The sequence below is a fragment of the Tachyglossus aculeatus genome, chromosome 5 (assembly GCF_015852505.1).
Source record: "Tachyglossus aculeatus isolate mTacAcu1 chromosome 5, mTacAcu1.pri, whole genome shotgun sequence".
Classification (NCBI taxonomy): Eukaryota; Metazoa; Chordata; class Mammalia; order Monotremata; family Tachyglossidae; genus Tachyglossus; species Tachyglossus aculeatus.
This window is the reverse complement of record NC_052070.1, coordinates 82,166,132-82,184,766: the sequence shown is the minus strand read 5'-3', so window position 1 is coordinate 82,184,766 and position 18,635 is coordinate 82,166,132. Positions and strand designations below refer to the sequence as shown.

Here is an 18,635-nt window from a genome sequence, read left to right as displayed (position 1 = left end):
CGCTTGGCCCCTAGTAAGTGCTTAATACCATTATGATGATTATTATAAATGCCATCGTTATTATTATACAGAGATGGTCCTTACTCAACAACGGGCTCTGGAAGGGGGAGAGAGACGGCAAAACAAGCAAACCAGTATTCATTCATTCAATCGTGGCGCTCGCTGTGTGCGAAGCACCGTACTAACAGAAGCGGCGTGGCTCAGTGGAAAGAGCCCGGGCTTTGGAGTCAGAGGTCATGGGTTCAAATGCCGGCTCCACCACCTGTCAGCTGTCACTTCACTTCTCCGTGCCTCAGTTCCCTCATCTGTACAATGGGATTAAGACTGTGAGCCCCCAGTGGGGCAACCCGGTCACCTTGCAACCTCCCCGGCGTTTAGAACAGTGCTTTGCACAGAGTAAGCGCTTAGCAAACGCCATCGTTATTAGTACCAAGCGCTTGGGAAGTCCAATTGGCAACCGACAGGGGCGGTCCCTACCCCGCAGCGGGCTTCCAGTCTAGAAGGGGGGTCTTCCCACCGAAACCACGCGTCTTTTCCGACTCACTGGGTCTTCGTGCGGCCCTGCGGTGGGTGGCTGAGGTCCACCTCGGCTTGGCCCAGGAACTTGTCGAGGCCCAGCAGGGCTCGGTGGAGGACGGTGAGGCGCAGGGTGGCGGGGGCCGGCCACGGCGGCAGCTCGAAGGTGGCCTCCTCCCTCCAGACGGGCGCGCCCGGGCAGCGCTCCGACACCGACGTGGCGTACTTCTCCTTGCCCACCTGGATCAGCGCGTAGGCGTCGCTGGTGCCCCCGGGGCCCTTGGCCCGCAGGCCCCGGGCCCGCAGCACCGTCACCTGCACGTGGGTCGGGGACCAGGACCCCCGGGACCCCGCTGGCGGGGGCATGGCCACCGACCCGCGACGGCCGGGGCTCGGACGGGACGGGACCGGCTCCTTTAAGGGCTCCGGGCACGCCCCCGCCTGGGCGCGCGCCCCAACGCTCGGCCCGCGGGCGGGCGCGCGCGCGCATGCGCGCAGGGCGGGGAGGCCCCCGCCGTGGGGCCGCCCTGAGGGGAGGACGACGACGAGGAGGAGCCGGGGCCCGGGGAGGGAACGGCCCACACGCCACTCTCTGCCATTTATTTTATTCATTCATTCCACTCTATTCATTCATTCAATCGCCTGTATTCATTCATTCATTCAATCACCTGTATTCATTCATTCCTTCATTATTCATTCCTCTATCTGTAGAAAGCTATTCGATCACTCTATTCGATTTATTTATTCGTTCTACTCTATGCAATCGTTCAATCACCTGTATTCGTTCATTCATTCATTATTCATTCATTATACGAATGAATAATTATAATTATCTAATTATAATAATTATAATTATATAGTATGAATAATTATATGAATGGATTCATTCATTATTCATTCATATATATGTAGAAGACTATTCAATCACTCTATTCCATTTATTTATTCATTCTACTCTGTGCAATCATTCAATCACCTGTATTTATTCATTCCACTCTATTCATGCATTCAATCACCTGTGTTCATTCATTCATTCGTTATTCATTCGTCTATCTGGAGAAAGCTATTCAATCACTCTATTCGGTTTATTTATTCATTCTACTCTATGCAATCGTTCAATCACCTGCAGTTATTCATTCATTCGTTCGTTATTCATTCATTATACGAATGAATAATTATAAAATTATTATAATTATATAGTATGAATAATTATATGAGTGGATTCATCATTATTCATTCATATATATGTAGAAGACTATTCAATCACTCTATTCCATTTATTTATTCTACTCTATGCAATCGTTCAATCACCTGTATTTATTCATTCCACTCTATTCATGCATTCAATCGCCTGTATTCATTCATTCATTCAATCACCTGTATTCATTCATTCGTTCGTTATTCATTCCTCTATCTGTAGAAAGCTATTCGATCACTCTATTCGGTTTATTTATTCATTCTACTCTATGCAATCATTCAATCACCTGCATTTATTCATTCATTCGTTCGTTATTCATTCATTATACGAATGAATAATTATAAAATTATTATAATTATATAGTATGAATAATTATATGAGTGGATTCATCATTATTCATTCATATATATGTAGAAGACTATTCAATCACTCTATTCCATTTATTTATTCTACTCTATGCAATCGTTCAATCACCTGTATTTATTCATTCCACTCTATTCATGCATTCAATCGCCTGTGTTCATTCATTCGTTATTCATTCCTCTATCTGGAGAAAGCTATTCAATCACTCTATTCGATTTATTTATTCGTTCTACTCTATGCAATCGTTCAATCACCTGTATTCATTCATTCATTCATTATTCATTCATTATACGAATGAATAATTATAATTATCTAATTATAATAATTATAATTATATAGTATGAATAATTATATGAATGGATTCATTCATTATTCATTCATATATATGTAGAAGACTATTCAATCACTCTATTCCATTTATTTATTCATTCTACTCTGTGCAATCATTCAATCACCTGTATTTATTCATTCCACTCTATTCATGCATTCAATCACCTGTGTTCATTCATTCATTCGTTATTCATTCATCTATCTGGAGAAAGCTATTCAATCACTCTATTCGGTTTATTTATTCATTCTACTCTATGCAATCGTTCAATCACCTGCATTTATTCATTCATTCGTTCGTTATTCATTCATTATACGAATGAATAATTATAATTATAATAATTATAATTATATAGTATGAATAACTATATGAGTGGATTCATCATTATTCATTCATATATATGTAGAAGACTATTCAATCACTCTATTCCATTTATTTATTCTACTCTATGCAATCGTTCAATCACCTGTATTTATTCATTCTACTCTATGCAATCGTTCAATCACCTGCAGTTATTCATTCATTCGTTCGTTATTCATTCATTATACGAATGAATAATTATAATTATAATAATTATAATTATATAGTATGAATAATTATATGAGTGGATTCATCATTATTCATTCATATATATGTAGAAGACTATTCAATCACTCTATTCCATTTATTTATTCATTCTACTCTGTGCAATCGTTCAATCACCTGTGTTTATTCATTCCACTCTATTCATGCATTCAGTCGCCTGTGTTCATTCATTCATTCATTATTCATTCATCTATCTGTAGAAGACTATTCAATCACTCTATTCGATTTATTTATTCATTCTACTCTATGCAATCATTCAATCACCTGCATTTATTCATTCATTCGTTCATTATTCATTCATTATACGAATGAATTATTATGAATTATAATTATAATTATCATTATACGCATGAATAATTCGTATATAGTACGAATAATTATATGAATGAATTCATTCATTATTCATTCATATATATGTAGAAGACTATTCAATCACTCTCTTCGATTTATTTATTCATTCTACTCCATTCATTCAATCACCTGTATTCATTCATTCATTATCATTCATATTCATTCATTCATTCATTCATTCATTCATTATCATTCATATATCTGTAGAAGACTATTCAGTCACTCTATTCCATTTATTTTATTCATTCTACTCTATTCATGCATTCAATCACCTGTGTTCATTCATTCATTATTCATTATATGAATGATTCATTATTCATTATATGAATGATTCATTATTCATTCATATATCTGTAGAAGACTAGAAGACTATTCAATCACTCTATTTGATTTATTTTATTCATTCTATTCTATTCATGTGTTCAATCACCTGTGTTCATTCATTCATTCATTATTCATTCATCTATCTGTAGAAGACTATTCAATCCCTCTATTCGATTTTTATTCATTCTACTCTATTCATGCGTTCAATCCCCTGTGTTCATTCATTCACTCATTGATTAATTATTCATTCATATATCTGTGGAAGACTATTCAATCACTCTCTTCGATTTATTTATTCATTCTACTCTATTCATGCATTCAATCACTTGTATTCATTCATTCATTATTCATTCATTCTATGAATGAATTCATTCAATCACCTGTATTAATTCATTCATTATTCATTTATTACATGAATGAATAATTATAATTATATAATTATAATAATTATATATATTATGAATAATTATATGAATGAATTCATTCATTATTCATTCATATATATGTAGAAGGCTATTCAATCACTCTCTTCGATTTATTTATTCATTCTACTCCATTCATTCAATCACCTGTATTCATTCATTCATTCATTCATTCATTCATTATTCATTCATTATGTGAATGAATTCATTCATTATTCATTCATATATCTGCAGAAGACTATTCAATCACCCTATTCGATTTTTATTCATTCTACTCTATTCATGCATTCAATCGCCTGTATTCATTCATTCATTCGTTATTCATTATAGGAATGAATTCATTTATTATTTATTCATATATCTGTAGAAGACTAGAAGACTATTCAATCATTCTATTCCATTTATTTTATTCATTCTACTCTATTCATGCATTCAATCGCCTGTGTTCATTCATTCATTCATTATTCGTTCATATATCTGCAGAAAACTATTCAATCACTCTGTTCGATTTTTATTCATTCTACTGTATTCATGCATTCAATCACCTGTGTTCATTCATTCATTCATTATTCATTCATCTATCTGCAGAAGACTATTCAATCACTGTTCGATTTTTATTCATTCTACTCTATTCATGCATTCGATCACCTGTGTTCATTCATTCATTCATTCATTATTCATTCATCTATCTGTAGAAGACTAGAAGACTATTCAGTCACTCTATTCGATTTATTTTATTCATTCTACTCTATTCATGCATTCAATCGCCTGTGTTCATTCATTCATTCATTATTCATTCATATATCTGCAGAAGACTATTCAATCACTGTTCGATTTTTATTCATTCTACTCTATTCATGCATTCGATCACCTGTGTTCATTCATTCATTCATTATTCATTCATCTATCTGTAGAAGACTATTCAATCACTCTATTCGATTTTTATTCATTCTACTCTATTCATGCATTCAATCGCCTGCGTTCATTCATTCATTCATTGATTATTCATTCATATATCTGTAGAAGACTATTCAATCACTGTCTTCGATTTATTTATTCATTCTGCTCTATTCAATCATTCCATCACCTGTATTTATTCATTCTACTCTATTCATGCATTCAATCACCCGTATTAATTGATTAATTAATTAGTCATTCATTATTCATTCATATATCTATAGAAGACTACAAGACTATTTGATCACTCTCTTCGATTTATTTATTCATTCTACTCTATTCATGCATTCAATCGCCTGTATTCATTCATTCATTATTCATTCATATATATGTAGAAGACTATTCAATCACTCTCTTCGATTTATTTATTCATTCATTCAATCACCTGTATTCATTCATTCATTCATTCATTATTCAGTCATATATATGTAGAAGACTATTCAATCACTCTCTTCAATTTATTTATTCATTCTACTCTGTTCATGCATTCAATCGCCTGTATTCATTCATTCATTCATTATTCATTCATTATATGAATTCATTCATTCATTATTCATTCATATATCTGTAGAAGACTAGAAGACTAGAAGACTATTCAATCAATCTATTCGATTTATTTTATTCATTCTACTCTATTCATGCATTCAATCACCTGTGTTCATTCGTTCATTATTCATTCATATATCTGTAGAAGACTAGTCAATCACTCTCTTCGATTTATTTATTCATTCTACTCTATTCATGCATTCAATCACCTGCGTTCATTGATTGATTGATTGATTGATTGATTAATTATTCATATATCTGTAGAAGACTATTCAATCACTCTATTCAATTTATTTATTCATTCTACTCTATGCAATCATTCAATCACCTGTATTTATTCATTCTACTCTATTCGTGCATTCAATCACCTGCGTTCATTCATTCATTCATTCATTATTCATTCATTCATTCATTCATTATTCATTCATATATCTGTAGAAGACTATTCAATCACTCTATTCCATTTATTTATTCATTCTACTCTATGCTATCATTCAATCACCTGTGTTCATTCTACTCTATTCATGCATTCAATCACCTGTATTTATTCATTCATTCGTTATTCATATATCTGTAGAGGACTAGAAGACTAATCAATCACTCTCTTCGATTTATTTATTCATTCTACTCTATTCATGCATTCAATCACCTGTATTCATTCATTCATTATTCATTCATTCTATGAATGAATGAATTCAATCACCTGTATTCATTCATTCATTATTCATTTATTACATGAATGAATAATTATAATTATATAATTTTAATTATAATAATTATATATATTATGAATAATTATATGAATGAATTCATTCATTATTCATTCATATATATGTAGAAGGCTATTCAATCACTCTCTTCGATTTATTTATTCATTCTACTCCATTCATTCAATCACCTGTATTCATTCATTCATTCATTCATTATTCATTCATTATAGGAATGAATTCATTCATTATTCATTCATATATCTGCAGAAGACTATTCAATCACTCTATTCGATTTTTATTCATTCTACTCTATTCATGCATTCAATCGCCTGTATTCATTCATTCATTCATTATTCATTCATTATAGGAATGAATTCATTCATTATTCATTCATATATCTGTAGAAGACTAGGAGACTATTCAATCATTCTATTCCATTTATTTTATTCATTCTACTCTATTCATGCGTTCAATCGCCTGTGTTCATTCATTCATTCATTATTCGTTCATATATCTGCAGAAGACTATTCAATCACTCTATTCGATTTTTATTCATTCTACTCTATTTATGCATTCAATCACCTGTATTCATTCATTCATTATTCATTGTATGAATGATTCATTCATTATTCATTCATATATCTGTAGAAGACTAGAAGATTATTCAATCACTCTATTCGATTTATTTTATTCATTCTACTCTATTCATGCGTTCAATCACCTGTGTTCATTCATTCATTAATTATTCACTCATATATCTGTAGAAGACTATTCAATCACTCTGTTCGATTTTTATTCATTCTACTCTATTCATGCATTCAATCACCTGTGTTCATTCATTCATTGATTGATTGATTAACCGCAACCCGCAACCCCAGACTGTGAGCTTGTTGTGGGCAGGGATTGCCACTCTTTACTGCTGTATTGCACTTTCCCTAGCACTTGATACAGTGCTCTGTACGCAGTAGGCACTCAGTAAGTATGACTGAATGAATGTAAAATGGGGATCGAGGCCGTGAGCCCCACATGGGACAGGGACTGTGTCCAACCCAATCCGCTTGTATCCACCCTGCACTTAGTACAGGGTTTCACACATAGCGCTTAACAAATATCATTATTATTATTATTAATGTAGATGAATAGGAATGAGGGAAGGGGAGGCTGAGGCATTGGAGGAGGGGTAAAGAGGTGATATGATGGCTGGTTACAGAAAGAGGAGGTAATTAGAAAAGAGGGATGTGACTTGTCTTCCTCCCCACCTCCACTGTCAAATTAGAGAGAAGAGAAAAAGAAAACAAAACCACAACGGAATTACCAGTGAAACTTACTAATAACCAGAGTTAAGTTTGCAAAGAAATGCTCTTTTTCACCCAGATGTGTTCATCTAGTCTTCCTTTTATGGTGTAAACTTGAAGAGAGCATGGACCCTATCTGGGGTATAATACGGAAAGGATTTCGTTCAGTGCTCAGACACCCAGGCCATGGACTTGCCCATCTGGATCTGCCCGTAAGCATCACTGGTCCTGCTCGTGCCCTCGACCTGTAGACCTCAACCCTGCATATCATTTACTTATTGAGCGCTTACTGTGTACAGAGTATTGTACTTGGCGCTTAGTTCAGTGCCTACGCAATATGCCCCGTGGTGGTGTTGTCAAGGGAAAGAATGGTGGCTTCCTCTATATCAGGGGCAGGCAAGACTTCAAGTCCCTAAAAATAATCCTGTAGGAAGAGAGTAATCATTCACCCGGATTCAAAGATTATGGGACCGTTGCCCTGTAAAGCCAACAGGCCCTGTCGGAGGTGTGCAATCCAGGAGGGCAAACATCTAGTTAGAGAAGTTTTATCAAACCACCTGGGGACCAAAGCTGGGGATAGGCACCTCAGTTTTGATCCTATCACCTCTAATACCGTGTCAACTTATATCACCATCATCATCATCAATGGTATTTATTGAGCACTTAATAAACAGTAATAATAATGGTATTTGTTAAGCATTTACTATGTGCCAAGTCCCTCTTTCCTCACCTCCCTACTCTCCTTCTACATCCCAGCCCACACACGCCACTCCTCTTGTTCTCACTGAGCCTCGTTCTCTCCTGTCCCGCTGTCGACCCCTGGCCCACATCCTACCTCTGGCCTGTGAGCCCACTGTTGGGTAGGGACTGTATATGTTGCCAACTTGTACTTCCCAAGCACTTAGTACAGTGCTCTGCACACAGTAAGCGCTCAATAAATATGATTGATTGATTGATTGATTGATTGATTGGAACGCCCTCCTGCCTCAAATCTGCCAAACATTCACACTTTCCCCCCTTCAAAGCCCTACTGAAGGCTCACCTCCTCCAAGAGGCCTTCCCAGACTAAGCCCTCAGCTCCCCCTCCTTCCACGTTGCCCCGACTCTAACCTCCCTACCACCCCCCGCAGCACTTGTGTATATATGTACATTGCTGTAATTCTATTTATTTATATTAATGCATGCTTGTTTTGACGTGTATATATAATTCTATTTATATTGATGCCTGTTTACTCGTTTTGATGTCTGTCTCGCCCCTCCTAGACTTTAAGCCCAGTGTGGGCAGGGATTGCCTCTATTGCTGAATTGTACTTTCCAAGTATTCAGTACAGTGCTCTGCACACAGTAAGCACTCAATAAGTACGATTTAATGAATGAATGAATGAAGCACTGTTCTTAGCACTGGCTTGTGCTAAGGAATTCATGTTGTCCCATGTGGGGCTCATAGTCTTAATCCCCATTTTGCAGGTGAGGTAAATGAGGCACAGAGAAGTGCAGTGATTTGCCCAAGGTCACACAGCAGACAGGTGGCAGAGCCAGGATTAGAACCCAAGTCCTCTGACTCCAAAGCCCGTGCTCTTTCCACTAAGCCACGCGCTTACTATGTGCTAAGCATTGGACTAAGCTCTTGAACGAGTACAATCCAAAAGAGTTAGCAGACACATTCACTGTCCATGTAAGCGTACATGTACATGGAGATAATAATTCTAATCGTATTTGTTGAACACTTACTATGTGTCAAGCTTTGTTTTAAGCCCTAGGGGAGACACAAGTTAATCAGGTCAGGAAACAATCCCTGTCCAGATGGGAATCAGTCTAAGTAGGCAGGAGAACAGGTATTGAATCCTCATTTTATAGTTGGGGAAACAGGCCCGGAGAAACAAAGTGATTTGGTGAAGGTCAAACAGCAGGCAAGTGATAGAGCTGGGACTAGAACTCGGGTCCTCTGATTCCCAGGCCCGGGGTCTTTCTACTACACCACACTCCTTCCCAAAGTGATCCCAGGGGTGACGGACTGACCCCTTAAGTCTAAGTGCTCTATAAGGTCGGTTACAAGCTTGGATGCAGATCGGGGATGCACAGGGACTGGTTTCCTTTCTGCCAATGGTGAGTAATTGTTCAAAAGGAGCCGCATAAAGATGCTCATTACACCCTTAGAAGGTACTGAGGGGCGGAACACTTTAAATAGTCAATAATATTCAAATATAGTAGTCAGTAATGAATACTAAGACTGGAGTCCTCCTTTGCTCTTCTCCGTTTTCCTTCTATATAACTCTGACTGGCTCCCTTTATTCACCTCCCCCTTCCCTCCCCACAACACTTATGTACACATCTGTAATTTATTTATATTAATGTCTGTCTCCCTCTCTAGACTGTAAGCTCGTTGTGGACTGGGAATGTGTCCGTTTATTGTTGTATCGTGCTCTCCCAGATGCTTAACATAGTGCTCTGCATATAGTAAGCGCTCAATAAATACGACTGACTGGCTGACTGGAGAGGTAGGAAAACCCAATTCCAAGACTTCGCATTTTGAATTCGCAATTGAAAAATCCCTCTGGCTTACCTTTCTTAATGGAAAAGAACGAGGGAAGGGCTGAGGGAGAGAGGGAGAAGAGGGAAGGCAGCGATGTATCAGTATCCCATGATCTCACATGTTTGGGTTTTTATTTGACCCAAATAGGTTTTATGGGTAGAAGGAGGGAGGACTGGGAAATTGAGGTCCAGGCGGGTGTAGTCAGGAATGTATCTATCTCCACCAGTGAGACTCTGGAGCTCTCTTGTCCCGTCAACTATTTTTCAGTCAGGTGCCAGGGGAGTCCCGGGCCTTGTAGAGGCGGGGAAGAGTGAACTAATGCCCAACAAAGTAGGATTTGATTGTTCCTTACTGGAAGCTGTTCTCTATTGCTTTCTCCGCCCTCCCCTCCAGCCTGGAGACTTATTCCGTGAGTGTCTCCTTACAGGAAACGCTTGTATTACTGAGGACCTCTGCCTCACCTCATTTTTCTGGCCAGACAACAGGACCAGAGGATGAGTTCATCGACGGGCAATGTCTTGAAGCTGTCCCTCGTGCCTCTGTGGCCTTTGGAAGCTGTCCTCCTGGAATTCTACCTTATCTGCTTGCCCCCTAATTCCTTTGGAGAGGGCTCCGGGCCCCTTTTTTGAGGGCAACTCGGGCCTAACTGACTGCTGAATTCCATGAGTGTTTGTAAACACCTCCTCCGATAGCCCGCAGTGAGAGGAGGGTAAAAATGCTCAATCATCCAGCCCCGCCTCTTTCTGTGAGAGAGGAAAAGAGTTTCAACCCTCCCAGACCAAGGCACAAGATGCCTGGCAGGTTAAACTGGAAAGCCTCTCCTTCCCCAGAGCAGCAGAGTGGAGAGAGCACTAATTCCAAGTAACTATAGGGGTGGCCACTTCCTCCTTTGGACTTCACGTAGACAGGAATTGCCCCGCTTGGCAACCGAGCTCTGAAACAGGATCGGAAACTTGAACTGGTTTCCGTGGCTTAACTGGGGAGGTGACGTCCTGAGCCGCCACTCAGCCCCTTTCAAAAGAAAACAAGCCATGTGGTGAATGAGCAGTCGGCTGAGAGATAAAATGTTGCTGGGCACTACCTTCCGGGATGGTTAGGCTTTTTATTCCCACTTTCCTCCTTACACCTACACGACATTTTAGTAAATCAAAGTCAGGCATCGGATGAGGATGTGAAGACCTTGACTTAGGGGATGAGCTCGGGTTGGGGAGGGGAGCGATTGTTTTTTACTGCCGTTTCAGGGATCGCAGTGGGAAAACAGTTCTTGGGTATTATTTGTCTTTCACTGGGGTTGGCAGGGTGTGGCATTCATTTGTTTTTAGTCGCTTGTACATTTTCTAAACAACAATCTCACCTCTCACTAGTCCCTTTGCCTCTGTCTCGCACTTTGATTGTGTCTTATGGCTTCACCTTGCGTGGATTCTCCACCCACAGGTTGCCTCATGAGGAAAATGAAGAGGGTGATGAAGAAGGGAAAAGTGGGTAGCAGTAGTACTATAGTATTTATTAAGCATTTACTGTGTGCAAAACGCTCTGAAAGGTGAGGGAGGGAAAGGATTGTTTTGCTGTCAAATTCACCTCTGTCTGGGTGAGTACTGTGAATTTTCCCAAAGTTGCACTTTGTACAGTGTTTTGCGTATAACAGGGACTCAGTAAGTATTAATGAATGAATGAGTGAATAACTCCTGTTGCTGCTATCGGATGCATTAAACTTGGGTTCAGGCTGAAAAAGACAAAGGCCTTTGCCCAGGCCAAAATATGTCTGGAGGAAATCCTCTCTTGCAATAAAGCCTCCTGAATCCTTGACTCCAGTACCCTATGAACCTCCCCTTCTCTCCACACTTCCCTCCAGAAAGTACTTCTTTGACCTCTTGACCAGTACAACCCTGATCCCCGCCATTCCTCAATCATACTCTGTTGCAACCAGCGGAGTACGCTGTAAGCAGCAGCGAACATGCACCCCCTTCCAACATGCCCAGTATTCCCAGGATGACTATTCTGGCAGAAGTAAAAGAAGGAGCTGGAGAAGAGAGGATTCAGGATGTAAACTTCTAAAGGGCAGGGCTGTGCCTTCTTTTTTTGTAACTTCTCACATCCAACACTGTCGACTGACTGGTCATCATCATCATCATCATCATCAATCGTATTTATTGAGCGCTTACTGTGTGCAGAGCACTGTACTAAGCGCTTGGGTCCTTGTCGCCCATCTGAATGCTCAGCGTTCATTTTCTTTCTAATAATAATAATGCAACCAGGGACTCCCTGGGTAGCTAGAATCTGTTAAACAGTGTGTGCTGAAAGGAGAGATAGCATGGAGAGATCACAGAGCTATTCGCAGCTCCCTACCAGATCCCTTGATTGCTATCCCCCTCCCCCTGCATATTTTGACCTAAGGTGAATTTGGAATGGGAGAAGGGATAAATGGCGCTTCTAACCTATTTACCTTACTAGAAGAGAGCCCCAGGGTAGAAGAAAAGACTCCTAGCCCCTCAGAGTCTTCACAGCTCTGTTCTAAAGTGTTGCCCCCAGAAGGCCTTTGAGATCCTGTAGACTGTAAACTCCTCGTGGGCAGGGGTCACATCTACCAACTCTGTTGTATGGTACTTTCCCATCTGCTTAGTACAGTGCTCTGCACACAGTAAGGATTGATTGGTTGACCCCCAAATAAAAGGAATCACATTAACAAAACCAACCTCTCAAGGTTTTCCAGAATAAGCAGAGCTTATTTTATATGAAGCTTCTTTTATATTATGTTCACGTCAAGCATATGTACTGTAACAACGGTACAGGGGAGAAAGATGGGCAGAGTAGAGAAAGGGCCAAAGTGGCAGGGATGGTAGGAAAGCGATCTGGCTGTCAGGCTTCAAAGATTCTTCAGTTATGAGAACATGGCAAAGACGTTGGTTGATGATCAGAAATTTGTGGTATTCAATCAATCATATTTATTGAGCGCTTACTGTGTGCAGAGCACCGTACTAAGCGCTTGGGAAGTACAAGTTGGCAACATATTCGTTAATTCATGCCTTCAATAATGTTTTTGACTGCCCGCTCTATACTAAGCTCTGAGGAAGACTACAGTGGAGGATAAGTCAGATGTGGTTCCTGGTCCTCATAGAGACTGACAATCTAAGGATAAGTATGATGGGCAGGCAATGGACACACAAGAAAAGGCTGAAATGACAAAACAGTAGAATAACATGAGAAAATGACCAAAAATCAAAACAAAAAGAGCTAATGAATGTCAGTTGCACAGTCGAAGGAGTCATTTTAGGTTCTTCATCATTGTCCCTTTCCCTCTAAAGGGACTAAATAGACTCAACAGAGTCTAAAAGTCTCAACAGGCACAAACTTCTCAAAATCCTTCCCAAACAACATCCCTCCTGCCGTTCCCATTATCTCAGGGGTGGCAGAATGGCTGGGGAGTGAGGCAGCCTGGGGAATCTTTAAGGAGGAGCTTTAAGGGAAGGGAAGAGACAGCAGTCTTGCACTTTCCGTGCCTGGGTCTTCACCCGATCTTTCCGCTTCTCCTCTCCCAAGTTCTTCTAACCTGGCTCTGTCTAGCCTCCTCTCCTGTCATTACCCCCACTGCTGGCTTCTCTCCCACTACCACCAATGTTTGTAATTTGATGGCTCCTTTACCTAGTAGAATCAGAGGTGGGAAAGGAACCTGTCCCTTGTGTCTATCAACTCTATTATACTGTACTTTCTTAAGCTGTAAATTCAGTGCTTTGCTAACAGTAAGTGATCATTGATTGACTGAACCTCTAGAGGTAATCTTTATTAGAATATTTATTTTATTTTGTTAGTATGTTTGGTTTTGTTCTCTGTCTCCCCCTTCTAGACTGTGAGCCCGCTGTTGGGTAGGGACTGTCTCTGTGTGTTGCCGACTTGTACTTCCCAAGCGCTTAGTACAGTGCTCTGCACACAGTAAGCGCTCAATAAATACAATTGATTGATTGATTGATAATCTAGTCCATCCCACTGCCTCGGAGTAGGACTACCTTTTCAGACAGCATTCAACACTGCAGGAGCAAAAAAGGGCTAAGAATAATTTGTTCTATTTTCCGCCTCCACGGCTTTTCTAGTTTTTATCATCATCACTAGTATCAAATATTGAGCTCTCATTCACACTTGACCTTTACAAAAGTTAACCTAAAATAAGACAAGGTGCCTGCCTAATGTAGCTTAGGTTCTAAAGAAGAGACAATATCAGCATAGATAATGCTACAGGAAGGGTTTTTTTCATGCCAGTATGTAGCCTGGAAATTGATCAATATTAAATAATGAACTGAAGGGTGTTGGGGACAGAGAGACCAGTAGAGCAATTCCCTCATTTAGAAAAGTAGATTCTTTTAAATGCCTCGGGAAATCAAACTTCCACTGAGCAAGATCTCAGATTAAGTGCTGGCTCAGGAAATAGGACTAGAGCAGGATCTGGTTCAGACATTTGGCTGCCCTGAGGCAGGGAAAAATTCATCCCCCCTTCTTGTTCCGAACAACTTTGTCACCGTGCAGCTCTGCATCCGATAGCTGCCACTTTCCATATGACATTCGTCACACTATTCTGCCGGTGCACACAGCACAATGTAATGATGTCATACGGAAATCTATCCATGCTATTTATTGAGCACTTAACTGTGTACAGAGCATTGTACTAAGGGCTTGGGAAAGTACAATGCAATAAGAGTTGATCGGCACAATCCCTGCCTTCAGAGAGGTTATAATCTAGTCTGGGAGAGAGACCCTAAATAAATTATAGTTAGGGGAAGTAGCAGAGTATAAGGATATTTATTTAAGGGGCAATAGAGTATAAGGATATTTATGTAAGGGCTGTGAGGCTGGGGTGGGGTATCAAAGTGCCTAGAGTATACAGACCCAAGTGCACAAGTGATGAAGAAGGGAGAGAAAGGAAAGGTGGGGAGATGAGAGCTTAGTCAGGGAAGGTTTCAATCCCCGAGACCTGGAACATTTCTCCGGGGGGAACTTCTGTTGCCCCGTTTACTCCAGGGACATCATGTTCCCCTCCCAGATCTCTGTTCAGGCACCACTTTGGACAGCTGGGGTGTTTTAGCCACAGACTTTATGCTCCTTGGTGGCAGGGAACGTATCTACCAACTCTACTGTATTGTACTCTCCCAAACGCTTAGTACAGCACTCTGCATACAGTAGGTGCTCAGCAAAAAAATGGACTGAGGGAACTGTTACCAGGACCCAAAGCACTTAGGCACTTAGATAGAACCATAAACTGACAATCTATTAAATCATTGGGTGTTTATTGAGTGCTTACTGTGTGCTTAATACTGCAGAAGTTCTTGGGAAAGTAAAAAACCAGAGGTCTTACTGTGTGCAGAGCACTGTACTAAGCTCTTGGGAGAGTAAGAAAGCCTGATGTCTGCAGAGTTTTTAGAAGCTCTCTCTATTCCTTATGTCAAAGTTGGGCAGTATTTCCCCATTTCCTTTAAGCACGCAGAATTCTCTCCTCCTTAAGCTCTCAACAGTTGATGAAAAATGCCAAGTACTTTCTGAGTCTCACTTCATCCACAGAGTCGTCGATCGGTCAGTTAGTCCAATAACGTTTATTAAACGCCCAAGAGTGCATGACACTGAGCTGGATGTGACAGAAAAGTTAATCCAAAATGACACTATCCCTACTCTTTGGGAGCTTACAAATGAATGCAAAGTCAGCCTAGCGGCACAGTCTTATCCAGCAGAATTCAATTGAGCAGTTGCAATGGCAAGTCTCACGTCCACCTGCTGTAATGTGCGGGCTCAGAACCGTCTACACGGTCGGAATTGGCTGAACTCATTTATCCGGAAGGACACCGTGTCACCCTGCTGATGAATAGACAGCAAGACTAAATAGAGAAGAGATCTAATAATAATATTTATGGAAATTGTTAAGCACTTACTATGTGCCAAGCACTGCTCTAAGCACTGGTGTAGGATTAAGCAAATCAGGTAGGACACAGTCCCTGTCCCACATGGAGCTCACACTCATCCCCATTTTACAGATGTGGTAACTGAGGCACAGAGAAGTTAAGTGGCTTGCCCAAAGTCACACAGCAGACGTGACAGAGCCGGGATTAGAACCCACATCCTTTCATTCATTCATTCAATCGTATTTATTGAGTGCTTACTGTGTGCAGAGCACTGTACTAAGCGCTTGGTAAGTACAAGTCGGCAACATATAGAGACGGTCCCTACCCAACAACGGGTTCACGGTCTATAAGGGGGAGACAGACAACAAAATAAAGCGAGTAGACAGGTGTCAATACCATCAGAATAAATAGACTGGCCCATGCTGCCTCCACCAAGCCACGTTGCTTCTCCTAAGCCACACTGCTTCCAATACCCACCTCTCAATGAAACTCTCATTTCACATTTTGATAAATAGTTTCTTTTAATTTTTTCCTTTATTTCATTGCTATATAATGACTAAAAACACCTATACAACCAAGTTGAAGGACACATTTGGGGGGGGCTGTCGTTCCATGAGGAATTCTATCAATCAATAGTATCTATTGAACGCTTACTATGTGGAGAGCATTATACTAAGAGCTAAGTGGCGGTTACTGTGACAGGTTCCTAAACTCTGAGCCAGAAGAAGACTGGACCTCTGCCCCCTGAGCCACAGTACCCTTCAGCTTTCTTTATTTTAGTTTTGTATTTATCCCTGCCCTCATCTTCTGTTGGTTTTGTGTTCTTTCTGTTTTATGCTTCCTTTCAAATCTATTACCAATCAATCAATGACATTTCTTGCATGCTCACTGTGTGCAGCGAAAGGTACTAAGCACTTGGGAAAGTACAATACAAAATTGTTGATAGATGTGATCCCTGCCTACAAGGTGCTTACAATCTACAGGAGAAGACAGATACCTAGACGTCTAACAGACAGCATCTAATAGACAATCAGACAACGTCCCTGGCCTTCAAGAGACTCCTAGAAGACCAGGGATGACGTTTAATCTCCCTCATATATTCCTTCCCAGGACTTAATACAGGGTTTTGCACACAATCAGTGCTTAATAAATATTATTGCTACTACTGCTATTACTACAGTAAGTGATCAAGAAATAGTGTTGGTGATGATGATGTGATAATATGGGAGTTCTTCATATGGAACTCATTTAGAAGTGTATAGGAACCAATGGAAAACTTTGTTTATGGAGGTTTTTGTTATGAAGAGTGTGTCAAGATCAGCTGTTCAGTAAGTAAATTCCTGAAGATGAAGTCCATGACTATAATAGGACTGCTTGGCGTATGGCCTTGAGCGTAGAATTTTGTGTATGTGAACACTTAATAAATATCATTTGATGGTGAGTGGATGAGCTGATCTGAGAGTTCTCCACTGCGGGCCTCTCCAGTCCTCAAGCTGGTGGCTGAGACACACTGATAGCAGGGTGGAATGCTGGGGGTAAATGTCTGGGGGTGGAGGGCGAGGCCTAATTAAGAATTAGCCTGAGGAGAGAAGGGAGTTGGGCAAGTTGGAATTAGGGGAGATGTTGCTTAACGTGTATATTGGCATATTTCAGTCTAAAACAAAGAAACATTTTATCCTGCAGGGCAGACATGGCCAAATTTCCTGACCCTAGAAGACGCCAAACCATCTTCAACGTGGCTCCAGAGCTGTAAGACAAAAGCTTCAGAGAGGTGAACCCTCACAGTAGCTCTGCAGGAGTTTAAGAAGCCATATGGAAGGGCAACAAAAGGCGAAGCGGCGTGGCCTAGTGGAAAGCGTCTGGGAGTCCGAAGAACTGGGTTTGAATCCCAGCTCCATCATTTGCCTGCTGTGTGAACTCGGGTAAGTCATTTAATTCCTCTACACCTGTTTCCTCATCTGTAAAATGAGGATAGGATACGGTTTTTCCCTGCCCCTTAGATCGTAAATCCCACTTGTGGGACAGGGACTGTGTCCAATCAATCAATCAATCAATCAATCATATTTATTGAGCGCTTACTGTGTGCAGAGCACTGTACTAAGCGCTTGGGAAGTACAAGTTGGCAACATATAGAGACAGTCCCTACCCAACAATGGGCTCACAGTCTAAAAGGGGGAGACAGAGAACAAAACCAAACATGCTAACAAAATAAAATAAATAGAATAGATATGTACAAGTAAAATAAATAAATAAATAGAGTAAAAAATATGTACAAACATATATACATATATACAGTGTGTACAGTATACAATACAATACAGTACAGTACAGTACAGTACAATATACAGTATATACAGTGTCCGGTGATCTTATGGTGCACCTACCCCAGTCCTTGGTATGGTGCTTGGTACATAGTATGAGTTTAAGAAAGCTCTGAAAAGTAGCGTGGCCTTGTGAAAAGAGCTCTTGCCTGGGAGTCAGAGGGCCTGGATTCTAATCCCAACTCTGCCACTTGTCTGTGTGTGACCTTGGGCAAGCCACTTAACTTCTCTGTACCTCGTCTCTAAAGTGGGGATTGAGACAGTGAGCCCTAAATGGGACAGGGACTGTGTGCAACCGGATCATCTC

The 18,635-nt window shown here is 40.4% G+C and overlaps 1 protein-coding gene across 1 annotated transcript in view; it reads right to left on the bottom strand.

The window, feature by feature from the left end:
- RAB11FIP1 (RAB11 family interacting protein 1) overlaps nt 1-18,635 on the bottom strand; it is a 51,961-nt gene that overhangs the window by 32,751 nt on the left and 575 nt on the right. Inside the window, exon 2 of the mRNA XM_038747339.1 lies at nt 545-1,043. Within this exon, the coding sequence (XP_038603267.1) occupies nt 545-1,043 (499 nt within the window). The remainder of the gene's footprint in view (nt 1-544; nt 1,044-18,635) is intronic.